This window comes from Sinocyclocheilus anshuiensis, unplaced genomic scaffold (genome assembly GCF_001515605.1).
Source record: "Sinocyclocheilus anshuiensis isolate Anshui unplaced genomic scaffold, SAMN03320099.WGS_v1.1 scaffold71, whole genome shotgun sequence".
NCBI classification, from domain to species: Eukaryota; Metazoa; Chordata; class Actinopteri; order Cypriniformes; family Cyprinidae; genus Sinocyclocheilus; species Sinocyclocheilus anshuiensis.
Window position 1 is genome coordinate 1275837 of NW_015548203.1, and position 15934 is coordinate 1291770.

General features: G+C 36.7%; 2 protein-coding genes across 4 annotated transcripts in view; both read left to right on the forward strand.

Moving 5' to 3' along the window:
* The window catches only part of LOC107653433 (cyclin-dependent kinase 16-like), a 31956-nt gene extending 20904 nt beyond the window's left edge, over window positions 1-11052 (forward strand). Inside the window, exons 8-17 of one of the 3 annotated variants that reach the window (XM_016440149.1) lie at window positions 474-536; window positions 651-774; window positions 1062-1182; window positions 2316-2413; window positions 2528-2633; window positions 2749-2791; window positions 4171-4261; window positions 4591-4668; window positions 7744-7782; window positions 9604-11052. In XM_016440149.1, coding sequence (XP_016295635.1) covers window positions 474-536; window positions 651-774; window positions 1062-1182; window positions 2316-2413; window positions 2528-2633; window positions 2749-2791; window positions 4171-4261; window positions 4591-4668; window positions 7744-7782; window positions 9604-9641 — 801 coding nt within the window. In that variant the 3' untranslated portion in view covers window positions 9642-11052. The remainder of the gene's footprint in view (window positions 1-473; window positions 537-650; window positions 775-1061; window positions 1183-2315; window positions 2414-2527; window positions 2634-2748; window positions 2792-4170; window positions 4262-4590; window positions 4669-7743; window positions 7783-9603) is intronic. The other 2 variants (XM_016440147.1, XM_016440148.1) reach the window with 2 other exon arrangements.
* A 4085-nt stretch (window positions 11053-15137) lies between these two features.
* Window positions 15138-15934, forward strand: part of LOC107653434 (pre-rRNA-processing protein TSR2 homolog) — a 4167-nt gene continuing 3370 nt past the window's right edge. The window contains exons 1-3 of the mRNA XM_016440150.1: window positions 15138-15286; window positions 15590-15680; window positions 15759-15850. Coding sequence (XP_016295636.1) covers window positions 15206-15286; window positions 15590-15680; window positions 15759-15850 — 264 coding nt within the window. The 5' untranslated portion in view covers window positions 15138-15205. The remainder of the gene's footprint in view (window positions 15287-15589; window positions 15681-15758; window positions 15851-15934) is intronic.

Here is a 15934-nt window from a genome sequence, read left to right on the forward strand (position 1 = left end):
CTCTTCTAGGTTAAAAAAAACTGTCGTCCATAAAATGCGTTGCACAAATTCGAACATCTGGGTTGTGCTGTTCTGTTGTAAATAAATCTTAACCAATGATTCCTAATTGCATCTACTTCCGGAAGGAATAAAGTGCTTTTGCTTTCGCACTGAATCACACAGCGTCTCCCTGACATGGCTGCATCAACACTACTGCTGTTCCTGAAACCACGCCTTCTTTCTTTGCGTGCACATTTGGGCGGCATTATGCTAATATTTCCACATAGTGAAGTAGACATGTGGGGGCGTGTTAGAATGAGCCGTTTTAGGTAGGCGTGGTTGACTCTTAACTTTTATAAAGAATATCTCTTTGGATTTGAGACTTTAGTCTTACAGATCTTCTTTATGCACCAAGAGCTTGTAACACTTCAAAGAGAAAGGAAAACTTGAAATCGCATCATATGACCCCTTTAATAACTTCCTTTATCTCCTAGGATAAAGACCTGAAACAGTACCTAGATGACTGTGGAAACTGCATTCATATGCACAATGTCAAGGTAAGGCCTCTTTGACAAATGTCTTTCATTTCTGTTTCTCATAATCGTTCTGCTGCACATGGCAATCATAGACGGTGTTCTTAATATTCACCTGTGTGTTTTTTTCCATCTCAGCTGTTCCTGTTTCAGCTGTTGCGAGGTCTGAACTACTGTCACAGACGTAAAGTCCTTCACCGAGACCTCAAACCTCAAAATCTCCTGATCAACGACCGCGGGGAGCTAAAGCTGGCTGACTTTGGTCTGTAACATACAAGCCTGCTGTAACTAACTCATTCTTGCTCTTACTGTGTTCTCGTGGTGTGGGTGGTGTAACCTAGTGGTTAATGAACACCAGCTGCCCACTTACCTACTCGAAAAACTGAACCTCAGGTTGCTCCACTTGCATTGTCTCTGTAATCATTGTAGTGTTGCTTTAGCTAAAAGCACCTAGTGTACTAAGTGGATGTGTAATATCTTGTAAAGCTCTAAGCTTTCTGAAATTGGTCAAACTCCTTTTAAATAATTTGTTTTTTGTTTGGTCTTCAGGTCTGGCACGAGCAAAATCGATTCCCACCAAGACCTACTCCAATGAGGTGGTGACGCTTTGGTACCGCCCCCCTGACATCCTATTGGGCAGCACCGACTATTCCACTCCGATTGACATGTGGTGAGCATGCACCTGATGATTTATCTTGGTTTATTTGTTTTATTTTTTGTATTTTTATATACTACTATAGTATTTAGTAATAATTTGTTTTGTACTTTCGTTAAGTGCTTTTATTTTATTTTTTTTATATATTCCTATTTAGCTTTAATTTATTTTTTGTTTTAGTTTTAGTACTTCTACTAAAACTTTATTTAAATTAGTTGCCAAGGTAACATTTTTTGTTTCCATCTAAGTATTTTAAGTTTTTCATCTAATATTTATAATGTATTTTATTTAAACTTTATTTCAATTGCCGAAAATTATTTTTAGCATTTGTAGTTTTAGTTAAAAACACTGCTGATGATCACTTTCGAAACAATTATTTGAAAAAATCAAATTGGCTATTATTTTTATTTTTTATTTTATGATTTAATTTTTTAATTGAAAATTCAGGTTTTTTTTATATTTCTATTGCTGCCATGTACGCCATGTTACAGCATGCGTTCTTGCTTTCAAAAACAGCTAGAGGTAGTGCAGCAGATGTCAAAGACACAGTTTTTAACTTCTTTTAACTTGACACAGCCTCTGAAGAATGCAACAAGACAATGATGCAATGGCCAAAGACATCCATCCAACACATGACGTGCATGGCGGCAATAGCAAAATGAATAAAAAAAAAAAAAAAACAATGAACTAACTGGCAAGTAACTGAAATAGGTTTAAGCTGAAGTTCTAAAATTACTAAAACTACAACTGAAATAAAAATTAATGAAAGCTCAATAGAACTGTAAAAAACCCCCGAATAAAATGACAAGCGCATAACAAAATTATTAAAACTACAATTGTAATGAAAATTCAAAGTATTAATAAATAGTAATAGTAAGAATAGTATACAAACAATACTAAAGTAACATGTTGTGATTTTAAAAAGGCTTTTTTTTTCTGTACCAAACACTTATACCTTGTTAATTCAGTTCAAACTGCAAGCTCACATCGCTGTAAAATTATTTCTTGTACCATGGTGTTGTCGATTCAAATAGTGAGCAAATAATTGGACTCTTGTTTCTACTGTGGTAAAATCAGAGCACACTCTTCTTATGTCATAGCTTCTGTGGGGGTGAACTTGAATTGAGTTTTAATGACTCTCATTGCAGGGGTGTTGGCTGTATCTTCTACGAGATGTCTACAGGTCGACCCTTGTTCCCGGGCTCCACGGTGGAGGAGGAGCTGCACTTTATCTTCAAACTGCTCGGTACCATTCTCTCACCCACTCTCTCTCCTCCTGATCTTTCTGGCTGTAGATCTGACAGTATGTCTCCGTGTGTGTCACTGTGATATTTATAAACCCTCATGCGTCTTTTCATAGGTACGCCCACAGAGGAGACCTGGCCTGGAATAACCTCCAATGAGGAGTTCATCTCCTATAACTACCCCCGTTACCGCGCTGACTGTCTCCACAATCACACTCCACGGTAACGACAGCTGTCCTCTGGGCCTGATGCCTGAAATGATCATCGCTCCTGCTGTAAAAAAAACCACATGCTGCTGGAGGTCATTTATTGAAGTTGCATTATTTTTTTCTTGCAGATTGGACAATGATGGAGTTGAACTTCTGTCGAAACTGCTGCAGGTGATTTGTGTATTATTTAGTCAACTAAAGTCACGTTTACTTATAGCACTTAATACAGACTGCACATATAATACAGACTGTTCCAAAGCAGCTGTAAAAAGACAATAGTGGCATTATTCAGCTCAAGTTAGTTCATTTAAGCAGCTCTACAGAAAGCAACAGTGTCATTATTCAGCTCAAGTCAGTTTAATTTAAATAGAAATGTTAAAGATGAAGAAGGTCCCACCTCAAACTTACCCCACTGGTTGGGATGATTGTGTTTGAGCCACAGTGCTTGCACTTTTCAGGAAATATATAATACAGACTGTTCCAAAGCAGCTGTAAAAAGTAGTGGCATTATAGTGGCATTATTCAGCTCAAGTTAGTTCATTTAAGCAGCTCTACAGAAAGCAACAGTGTCATTATTCAGCTCAAGTCAGTTTAATTTAAATAGAAATGTTAAAGATGAAGAAGGTCCCACCTCAAACTTACCCCACTGGTTGGGATGATTGTGTTTGAGCCACAGTGCTTGCACTTTTCAGGAAATCGCACCTATGAATGCCTTGCTTACAGTAGATATCCTCATTAGGCAGGGATAAGAGGAAGTATTTAAATAATGACATTGAAAAAAATGGCACTTTTAATATATGGTTGTTCTCTTTCCAGAGTTCAGTTGTCTGAATATTTATTTGTCTGTATACATTCTTTGTAGTAGTTATTTGAAACAACTTTTCATGGTCAATTTTAGTGTTATTCAGCAACCAAATAGCTATTAACATTGTTAGGCTACCATTGTCATTTCATGTTGAATTCTAAAAATGTGTGAGTGTTTTGGTAACTTGCCTTATATTCTATAGTTCAAAGGTTTTGGGTTGTGGAATGTTTTTGTAAGAGAAATCTGTGTTCATTTGATTTTTACTATTTAAAATAACTGTTTTCCTTTTGAATATATGTTAAAATGTCATTTATTCCTCTGATGCAAAGCTGCATTTTCAGCATCATTACTCCAGTCTTCAGTGTCACATGATCCTTCAGAAATCATTCTAATATGCTGATTTGAAACATTTCTTTTAATTATCAATGTTGAAAACAGTTGTGCTGCTTAATACCTTTGTGGAAAGCATTTTTAAAAGAATCTTTGATGAATATAAAGTTCAAAAGAACAAATTTATTTGAAATGAGAATCGTTTGTAACAATGTCTTATAAACATCTTTCACTTTGACTTTTGATCCATTTATTGTATCCGTGCCAAAAAAAAAAAAAAAAATTGAAATACTCTTTTTCTTTCTTACTACCCTAAACTTTTGAATAATAGTGTATAATAATGTTGTGTTTTTTAGTCAGTTATTTAGTGAGCTTTTTGCGTGTGTGCTTGACTTAACACTGAACTTTGTCTTAGTTTGAGGGGAAGAAACGGATCGCAGCAGAGGAAGCCATGAGACACCCATACTTCCACTGCCTGGGAGAGAGAATTCTCACACTGCCAGACAGTGAGTTCACGTATACACACACACATCTCCTTCCACTGAGGAGATTTATGATGGTGCCAGATAACAGATTCATGCGCACACACACACACACACCTCACACTGACAGATAGAATTATTAAAGTGCCAGACAGAAGTCTCACACATACACATACTTTACTTCGAAAGACATTTAATTCCACCGAGCCGCTATGAGCTATTCTGTATTTGCACTGAATCAGGTCGGTGTGTGCTGAAATAAGCCTGCACAGATTTTCTGACTCTTAACATTATATATCAGCCCTAGTTTTAGTTCAGCGTGTTAACATAACTGTTCAATTTCTCCCTGCCAGCTACATCAATATTTGCACTTCAAGAAGTTCAGCTGGAGAAGGAGCCTGGAATGAGGACGAATACTCTGTCAGAATCAGGTAAAACCACAAAACACAAATGTCGGATGATGATTCATGATGATAGATTTGAGCTTCATCCATCAGTGTACCATGTGTTTCTGACCTCTCTGTGTATGGCAGCACGTCATCTGGCATGACTCTCAAACAGTCAGAATTTTTTTAATCTTGCCGACATTTATCTCAATCTGGCCAAGAACCGTCCAGAGAAGGGCTATAAATTGACCCAACCGTGATTTTTGTGTGACATTTGAATGTAATTCTGGAGGATAAATCTGAATCAGAATAAACAATATTTGCTAAAGAATATTTACTTTTTGTCTCAAACAAAACGGCATTAGCATTGCTATTTTTGTCACAACTACAGAGTAGTTCTTCATAGCACTGATTTTAGCAGCTGTATATTTGTTTTCTGCCAGACTGACACTACTAGTTAAATGTTTGGACACACCTACTTGTTCATTATTTTTACTGTCATCATTTTACAATAACAGTAAATTCATTACAAAAGAAATAACACCAACTGAAGAATGGGAATGAAGGTGTTCACATGTATCCACCTTATTTTTGCCATAAGAGTGGGCGTGGCCATTTGTAAATTTAATGTGTCTGGCTTCCTGTGTCATTTGTGTTCAGCTATTTTTAGCTGTACAAAACAGCTCGTTTTGCTGCTTGATATTGCAAGTTAGAGGGTCTTACCATGTTATTTTAATGTATTATCTTAATTATGAACACACTGGTTTGTAGTGCAAACAGTTTTACTGTTTACTGCATGTTGTTATTCTTCTCATTATTTCCCTATAGCGGCTAATGAACCGGAAGTCTCAGACATTCACAGAAAACAGCTTACTTCCGCGTTGAAAAATAAGGTGGATAGTACTTTTTTTTTTTTTTCAATGATATTATTACTTTTATTCAGCAGGGATACATTTAATTGATCAAAAGTGAGAGTAAAGACATTTATAATGTTACGAAAGATTTATTTCTTTTATTTCTATTTCCATTTCTATAAATGCTGTTTTTGTGAACCATCAATTCCTTAAATACATTTTAAAATGTTTTGTGAGCAGCAAATCAACAAGTCAAAAGAAAAAAAGAAATTCAAATTAATTTAAAAGAAAATCAAGTCATATGTCATCAACAAAACTGCTTTCAAGCATTTAAGCATAGGTCTACTACATATGAAGGGTTCATTTGCAAAAACCGATAACTCCATTTTTTTTTTTCAGAAATCACTTTTTTTTTTATTGCGCATTCCAAGTAATATCAATCAAACTGCAGTTGGGTTGTTTTGATTACGTAATAATAACTTAAACAAATACAGGTAATTAAAAAAATTTAAGTTAATTGAAAGTATGTTATTTTATTTTTTTTACATATTAAAAGTGTGTTTTACAGCAAAAGCCGATAACTCCAACAGTTGTTTTTTTGGCAAAAGCAGATAACTCCACATTTCATGTTTTAGAGCAGGGGTCACCAGACACGGTCCTGGAAGGCCAGTGTCCTGCACAGTTTAGCTCCAACCCTAATCAAACACACCTGAACCAGCTAATCAAGGTTTTACTAGGTATACTTGGAACTTCCAGGCAGGTGAGTTGAGGCAAGCTGGAGCTAAACTCTGCAGGACACCGGCCCTCCAGGATCAAGTTTGGTGACCCCTGTTTTAGAGTTTAAACACTCGTTTAATCTTTGTAATCTCCTCGGATGACAATGTAGATGCCTAACAAACGTTGTTGTTGTTGTGATCATAAACTGTATGGATGTGATTACACGCAATACACGGAGCTTTTCCCTCAACCATTGTAACGTGCGGCTTTTGCAAGGTTCCGTGAAAACGTTTCAGCTTTTATTTTCCTTTTTCGCCCTGAAGAAGATATCACAGGTTCATCAAGTTTGTCGAAATGATCCATCCTCGACCACTTTAGTCAGCTTTGACGAAACTCCTCTCAGCTAGCACGTCTTTTCAAAGTGAAAGTAGCCTTGTCACCTGACCAGAATACAGCGCGCTGATTCGCTAAAATGGACTTATCGGCTTCTGTTCAAAAACAACAAGGGCGCTTGTCGGCTTCTGCAGTAAAGCGTGAACTCGCGATGCCTTGAAAGTGGACACAACCGGCTTTTTTGACAGAACGTGTTTAGGGTTCAGATCGCACTATATGTGGAGAATAATGCACGGCAATCAGCTCATTTTTTTTTAAAGTGGCGTTTATCGGTTTTTGCAAATGAACTCTTCATATATACAGTATATATATACATATATATACATGGTAAAAAGGAGCATTCAGTCCAGTCTGTCTAAACTTCATAGTATGTGTACCCCGACTCCCAGAAATTGCATAAAGCCAGCCAGTCAGATAGAGACAGATGTTTTCAGCCAGTTCTTGCTATATTTTTGTATGCAGTATACATTAGATGATTCGACTGAGGCAGAGTCTATAATTTATATGACTTTGCTGAGCACACTGTTCCCTTACCATCATCTCAGTCATATTCCTCCTGCATATTATTCATGTTCATCAAATGAGATGAACTCTATTGCTCATCATGACACAGCTCATTTTCTGTGCTCTCTCCTTCTTCTCACATTGCTCATCTTCTCTCCTAATAGTTTTCTTCTCACCGTGCTGTAGTCAGAGACGCTGGTTTACTCATCTTTCTCTCTCTCTCTCTCTCGCTCTTCATATCCCTCATTCTTTCTTTTTTGCTCAATGCATTCTTCATCTCTGACTGCCTCACATTGGTTTGGTTTACACCTGGTATTAAGATCCCCAAAATGGATTTCAGTGACATATTTAAACAGGATCTCTTTCTCTTTCTTCTTAACATCCATCCTTTTCTCTTTATTGTCTATCTGCAATTCTAAGTTAGTTTCTCATATAGGCTTGTTAAGGCACAGTTGCGATGATGCCGTTGCGTTAGAAATTCTCATGAGGAAGTTCTTGTTAAGCTCCATGTATTATGCAGCTCATTCACTGCTAACTTTGTTTTCTGCTCTTGTCTTTCCCATGGTCTCTCTGTCTCTTTTCTCTCCCTGCCTATTTGTATGTGCTTTGATTTATTTTTTTTGATTTACACCACTGCTTCACTGCGCTTCAGAGCTTTTGCAAAGATGTCTAAGGTTCCGGCATACCTTAGGTACATATTTGTCGCCCTCCACTCAATGCAGGAGGTCAAAAACAACAAAACCATATTTCTTCCCTTGAGTTTCCTGTTCATCTGTACTGTCCAGTTGTACCCTATAGGAATTGATCACATCTGAATCACTCCTCAGATATTTCAAAAATACATTTTCTCTTTTAATTGAGTGCATAGGTAGACTTTAAGATGTAATGGACTCATGCACTGCTTGAAATTAGAAATACATTAGCTTCCATCACTGAAGTAAATAAGAACACACAGACTAAGAATACACTGCACCAGCAGATTACATCAATACATTGACACTCTCATCTGTCACATTTTTCCTTTTCTGTGTATGGTATGAAAATGTGCACGGACTTCCACTGTCTGTTTTGGCAATCCGCATGATGTGCATGTCAAAACCAGGGTTGCCATGTTGGTTTTCAGCAAATGGTTAAAACATTTGCAAAATGAGGGATTTTCCTGCTTATTATTGATTGTAAAATAAACTAAAACCATAATGTTTTGGTGATCTAAAAATATTGGTAATTCACGGGCTGAGGTTACATAATATGTTCATAGGCAGGTTCTCCTGTGAAAAAACTCATCATCTTCCACTCAGAACTCATATGTATTCAGTTCACGAATTGATGAAGCTGTCAGGCCAGAGCTTATAATTATTCAGCGTTTATGCAGAGCACTAAAGTCAGTGCTAAATATGAATATTAATCCATGCTCTCAAAGTCTCAGTGTTGAAATCACTGATGAAATGCCAAAGGCTGGTGCCGTCCGATTGAAATTGTTCCACCTGTCTATAAAAACACATTACAGATTATTTTTATTGTAAGGAAATTATAACTTTTATTGAGCAAGGATGCATTAAAGTGATTAAAAGTCACAGTAAAGACATTTATAATGTTACAAAAGATTTCTATTTCCATTGCACTTGAACTTTCTATTAATCAAAGAATCTAAAAAAAAAAATGTATCATGGTTTCCACAAAAATATTAAGCAGCTATTTTCAACATTGAAAATAATAAGAAATGTTGCTTGAGCGCCAAATCGGTTCAGAATGATTTCTGAAGGATCATGTGACACTGAAGACTGGAGTAATGATGCTGAAAATTCAGCTTTGCATCACAAATATAAATTACATTTTAAAATACATTTAAATAGAAAAAAATTCTTTTAAATTGTAATAATATTTCACGATATACTGTTAAATGAATAAGAGACTTGATTGAGTAGTTTATTCATTATTTCATTAGACATACTGAAAACAGACTGCAGTAAAAGTGTAGAGAGACGTAAATCAGAGCCAGAGAGGGAAATAAAGTAATATGGGTCATTTCTCTGCAATGTTTTTAGCATTGAATTTTTCCGTTCTTTTCTTGAGCATGACATTAAACAAAATGGAGCACGCTGTGCTCAAGTTTGACTGTATCTCAGTCTTGCAGAGAAGCTGTAATATGCAGAAACAGAGGAGAAGAGCTTGCTGTGCAAATACCCCTCTTCCCTCACCAAATAAGAAAACAGCCCAGGCTTCTCTAGAGCTTTAAACTGAGCATGTGTGGGTGGCTGTGTGTTTGGGTGCACGTCTCGCCTACTCTCTTGCCCAGTTCTCTAAATGAAGTGAGTGCTGATTTTCTCTCTCTCTCTCTCTCTCTCTCTCTCTCTCTCTCCCTCCCTCTTGTGACCCTTCATACCCTCTGACGGTCCTTATGAGTGATTGTGCATTTGGCTTTATCGTGCACAAAGTTGCATGCACCATTTAGCAACTGAACACTCGCTGTCCGTTTATGTAGCCTAAACTTCCTCTTTTTCTTTTTCTCCAGTCAACAGCATATCTCAACGGCAAAGTCTGCTCTTCTGAGGGCACGTGGGGCGGCTCGGGACGGGGAAGACGGAAAAGATAAACAGGGAGGACGCGTCGAGACGTTTCCTGTCGTGAAGATGAAGGGGATATCTGTTTTTCATTTCTCCGTCTGAGTCATTGGCTAGTCCTGTGGCATTACGTGTTTAGAAGGGGTCAATGTAGTTGTTTACATGGAGAGGCTGAGGATGTTGATTTGTGTATTTTGAATAATGCACTTCCCCTTCCTTCCCTGTTCACATTACAAACATGTTCTTCCTGTTTTGCTGTACCTTCTCGACACGGTTGCATCAATCCAGCCGCTGTACTCAACCAATCAGACGCAGAATGTTATTGGATGACCTGACTCTTCATCCTTTGACTGAAACAAATCAGCCTGGTTTCTTTGCAATACTTCTCAATTGTAATGTAAAAGGAAGGCCAGTTTATGAAGGAACGTGTCATGAATGCTGTTAATATCCAGAAGCCAAATCACTCTAGTCTTCCAGAAAATGGTCCCCTTCATTAGTGTCATCAGCCCTCCCATCCAAAGACGAACATTTAGTACTATGCCAACACAATGGTTATTTGTATTCATCAGAGCATTGACGACGACATGTCAACTTTTGTTTTTGTTTGCAAAAGCATTTGACTTTTAAGTTGATGTTTACATGTTTTTTTGCCACGCAATACAGGTTGATAATCTAGAAAACGGTTTCACCAAAGACCCCCATGCCATCTCTCTATCCCTTTTGGTTTGACTTATGAGCTTCCATTTCCATCGTAATGTTCAAGTGAACCCTCGATTAGCTACACTGTGTCAAGGACAAATTATTTGTGCAAAGCAACTTAGAACGTTTGAGTTGCATTGAGGAAAGCCTCCGATAATCTCGACGCAGCCTTGTTGATAGTTCTTCCATTACTGCAGCTCTTACGGCTGTCACTCTGGTTGAAAACTGAGCTGATTTCTATGTCGGTTCAGTCAGGGCGATGAGAACTCATAATGGGATGCCCGGGCGCATGCGGAGAACCGATCGAATTGTATAGGGCTCAGGTTTCTGACACTCTGCAGAACAGCTGAGTGCGGTGGATAATGTTCTGCATCTCGGCTCGGTTGTTCATACTCCGCAGGTTTTGGAGCGCATTGGTGTCGCGTAACACACCGCAGATTCAAAACGCTACCGTCCCTTGGCGTGTGCGATTCAGGGCCTCTCTGCACAATGTCTGCGATTATACAGTCCCACAAATGTGATTATTGGGTAAATCTCTGGAAAAAAGAACAAAAAAAGAGTCAAGGTGATATTTCACCCTGAAATTACGAGAAAAATAATACATTTGATTTATTATAAAGTAGCCAATTTTTTTAGGACTATTAATCTCTCTTTTTTTTTTTTTGCATTGTGACATCATCAGCAATTAGTCTCCAAATTCTTATTCCTGTAATAATTAAAAAAGCATTATTTAAATTGTATAAAACTTTTGTAAATTACTAAAATACAGTGTATTCAATATATTGTATTTTTTAAAGCATATGTGCATGGTAATATTTGTTATACTCTTTTTATCAGTGCAAATCATTTGATAGTAACTTTTTCCTGTAATACAGCATAATTTTACTGTATTATGAGAAATAGTCAAAAGTAAAAAAAAAAAGTAAAACTTCCAAGCGCATTACAGTAGTAAGGAGGGAAATTTGCTAAGTATGTAAATAATGTTTAAAAAATTGTCACCATGCAAAAAAAAAAAAAAAAAACTTTTTTTTTTAAATGTAAAATATAATTCTTTTTTGTCTCTTTATTTCTGGGTGAAATGTGACTAGATATTTTTTGCAAGATTCACCCCATTAGAGCTGAATGCAGAGGAGATTAAAACGTGTTCTCAGTTTCCGTCGGTGTTACTAGATGGATGATATTTGAGTAAATATCAAATTTTTTGAATTAATTCAAGCAATCCCAAAATGTTTGGTCTGGTGATAGATTGTGACTTCCCTTCCTCCCTGTTGGAGATGACCTGAGAATACCTGTGCTGCATATGTGTGCGTGAGAGACGCTCTCGATGAGGGGAATGCAGACTTGCATGGCATTGTATAGTGGAAGCCTGTGGTACTTTGTAAATAGCCTTAGAATGTTTTTTGCAGATCAGAAGCGTGGAGAGTGCAATGAGAAGATCCTCCTAACAATGTATAATTTTTAAAGCAAAGAAGAATATAATTTTTTGTTATACTTATCATTGATGACATTGTTCATTGTGTTCTATCTTTTTTTTTTTTTTTTTTTTTATAAGATGTAGTAACCAGACGTTACTACCATAGGAGACTCATGTGGTGTAGATATTTGGTTTTGATGTTTGTTAGGATGAAAACGGCTCATCTAATTTAAAGCTTTCATCTGGAATGCGGACGGACTGCAGTGAAAGGGCTTCAATGGATAAGCGTGGCCAACTGTTCATTACTGCGCAATAATTGCTAATTTACGCAATAACTTTTTCTTTGAAAACCCTCTTGTTTTGAAATGAATTTGGTTCTGATTTTGGCGTGCATTGCATGTCATTAAATATAAAAGAAGCAAATAATGCCAGAAATTGTCATGCAAAAACTCAAGGCTGTTTTATTGCCCATTTTATGTGGAATTGAATAAGTGAGGTTTTGATATGATTGCAGGTGAAATGCTTTTATACACGGAGACACTTTGAGCAAATATGGACTTCATACGGTTTTCAGTATGTTTCTTTTGTACAGCTTGATCTTTTAGAATAGGCATTTTATGTGAAACAAAACTTGATCATTGATCAGTACAGTATTTTCTTTTGCTTTTTTCTTTTGCAATTGTATCCACTTAAAAAGCCCAGAGTTTCAGGATTTTCAGGATCTTCTCCAGTTGGCGGTTGTCCATACGTGAATGCAAGAAGGGAGCGATGTGGTCTGCTGTTCTATAAATGTTAAGAGCGATTTAAACACATTAAGCAATACTCACTGTTAATGGACATTTCACATCTCATGGATATCGAATGCAGGAAATCCTCTCAGATGGCCATAGTATATTTTCAGTAAATAATTATGCATATATGAGTGGTCACTTGTTCTGTTTGAGTCTAGGGATGTTAACCACTAATAACAGTTGTAAAATATTTGATGCAGTGTTAAGAATCCCTTTTCCTGTTCTTTTGTTTATAATCTTTGAGTTCTTGCAATTGCAATAGTCAATCTTTACACCCAGGAACATGTGGATCAGAAGTATGTTGACAGAAAATCTTACAATACACAAATATAGCTGACTGTTACTTCCTGTTGCTTGAATGAATGCTGAACTCCTTTCCAACCGACTTGATCCATCTCTGTTAATTATGAAGCATGGAGTGGACTCATTTGAATATTGGCACAAACAAGCTGTAAAACATTCAGGTGGAGTAGAACAAATGTGAATACTATTTGCTGGCAATATAATCAATGTCCCAAACTTGAAATTTGTTCTATTTTTTGTTTACATTTGTCTTTTCAAGTTTAAGAACATTTGGGTAACTCATATTTAAAGGTAATAATATTATATATTTATAAGTTTGCATGTTCGTTACATATTAAAAATAATTCCCAATATATACGTAAACCCAAATCCATACATATTCGGATCAGTCACCACAGCAACCTGAAAAGATTTGATCATATTGACCACAGTACATTAATGACACCCATTATAACAAGTGCTTTGTCAGATTGTGGTTTTATTTTAGAAAACTCACAAAAAAAAAAAACAATCTAGAAAATCTTAATTTATATGTCACCCATAGTTGAACTCATTCAGATTCCACTACTAAAGGCGGCTTAATATTGATTAGGTTTATGCATGAGTTTTATTGAGTCAGTAAACTCAAGATTAATGTGCAAATCCAAGAGGTTTAAAGTGCCCCTATTATGGGTAATGAAAGGTTCATATTTTGGTTTTGGGAGTCCCCAACAACAGGTTGACATGCATGCAAGGTCAAAAACACTTTCATTGTCTTATAATATGCATTTATTTTACTGTACTTGCTCAACGACTCCCAAACGATTCGCTCAATGATTCATTTTTCCAAACCCCTCATTTGCGTGACGCTAATCTGCGGTGATTGGTCCGATTGGTCTCATTTTCGTTTCATCATGCCAGTAATGCCTGATAAAGCAGCGTTTGTAAGCGCAGTGCTGCTTTGTGTACAGCGTTACTGCTTAGAGCTGTGTTACACACTGCATGAAAGGTAATTTTCAAAAATGCATAATAGGGGCACTTTAAACAAACATGGTTTTGGAGCAACATCTAAATGTGCCTTTTAGAATCAATAACAACAACAAAAAAAATAGTAGTTTTGGTATTACAAATTTGTTTGCATTAACACATTTGGCACAAATGGCACCAAACTGACTCGAATATGAAATATGACCCATCATATGAACATTTACATATAAAACAAGTTTGAGGAAGGTTTATATTTTTAACAGTGAAGGAAATCATATATTTCTGATGACATACACACACATGGCTCATGGTGACCACAGTTGGACACCAGAATGAAGCTGAAGTGACAAGAACTGCTTTTATTTTACATTATTATTTCAAATCCGTAATGTCCATCCATCACGCATTGACAATATTTTTGTGACATTTTTAGCAGCTATATATTTAAACTGAGGATTTGAAACTTGATGTGTTTTCCTTGATATAAATCAATGCAGTTCTTTTTCATTTCAAGATTTCTGAGCAGTAAATATGTGCCTCAACATGTATAATACAGCAGCTTGGTTTGTCGACTGCTTTTGCGCTTTTGCTATTGGTCAATGCCAAAGTTATCCGAAGCCTTGCATGGGTTGGTGTTTCATTTTTCCAAGGAATGTTATAATGCTGACACCCTGCTTTGTGTTTCTTACCGAGCCAGTTTTACTGCAGAGAATTACTGTTATGATAAAAACCACATACTTGTATAACCCCGGTATTCCCACACACATCTTTAAAAAATGTTATATAATTCTGTTCATTTATTGTATCAAAGATATACAATTCAATAAAGGTATGTACATTTCTGAATAACAAGTTGTATCTATCTTCTATGAGTATATACAAGCTTATTTAAAAAATGAAAGTGTATTTATAAAATTATGTTCTAATCACTATATATATTGTGATTATAATGTAGTCACTTTTGATCAATGTCATGCATCATTGCTGAATATTAAATTATATATATAGTTACAAGTTATATATGTTCATACTATATATACTTCATATAGCCTATATATATAAACTTCATACTATATACTTCATTTGATCAAATATGTAAATTATTATTATTATTATCAAAAAGTGTACATTTCTGAACAATAATTTGTACCAGGTCCTCATCCTTGGGTGAGCCAACTCATCCAAAAGATTAGATAAAATCCGTAACATGTTAACTAACATATATGTGCATAGAAATGCAACTTTCTTTAATCAAGTTAATAAGCAATCAAGTCAAGTTAGTTGTTTGGGCGGTTTCTGTGATTGATTCTTTTTCCTGGTGCATTTTCAGCGTTCCCTGTGAAATCTGTGATTGACTCTTCAGGTCTGTTCGTTTTCAAGATGGCGCCGCTCACACCTTCCACACGTGAATTGTTCAGTGAAGCAGTTCGGGCTGTTTTGGAAACGTGGCCGGTGCTACAAGTTAGTAAATTTACAACATTATATTCCGAAGAATATATATTTCGTAGAATAGCGTCATGTTTATTAAGCAAGCTTAGGTTTATTCCGCATTTTACAAATTCAGAAACCAGACTGCTAACGTTACGTGGTTAGCAAGTTAGCGCTGCCAAGTGTAAACATGCCGTTAATATACAATAAACATGCATGTAACTCTTAAAGTTCTGTCTTGTCACGATATGTGTCCAGCTGCACAGGAGTCGTGATGATGCACATCTTGAGCAGTTGCTGATCTTGTGATTTGTAGCTTTGAGTGTTTTCTCGCAGATCGCGGTGGATAATGGTTTCGGAGGCGCGTACAGTCAGCAGAAAGCGGAGTGGATGGTGGACGCGCTGCAGCAGTACTTCATCGATAACGGTCAGAGCCGGTGAATCATTCACTAACGCTGTGTAGATCTCCTCATGTCACAGCAAACCCGCTTGTGCCTCCTCACAGATGAGCTGCAGCAGGACGAGGTGGAGGAGTTCATCTCTGACCTGATGAACAACGAGTTTGACACGGTGGTGGAAGATGGCAGCTTGCCGCAGGTTTGCTCTGTTGTTGAATAGATATTAGTCGAAGGTGTTTACAGTTGGCGAGCTGAGTCTCTCTCTCTGTGTGTGTGTGTGTGT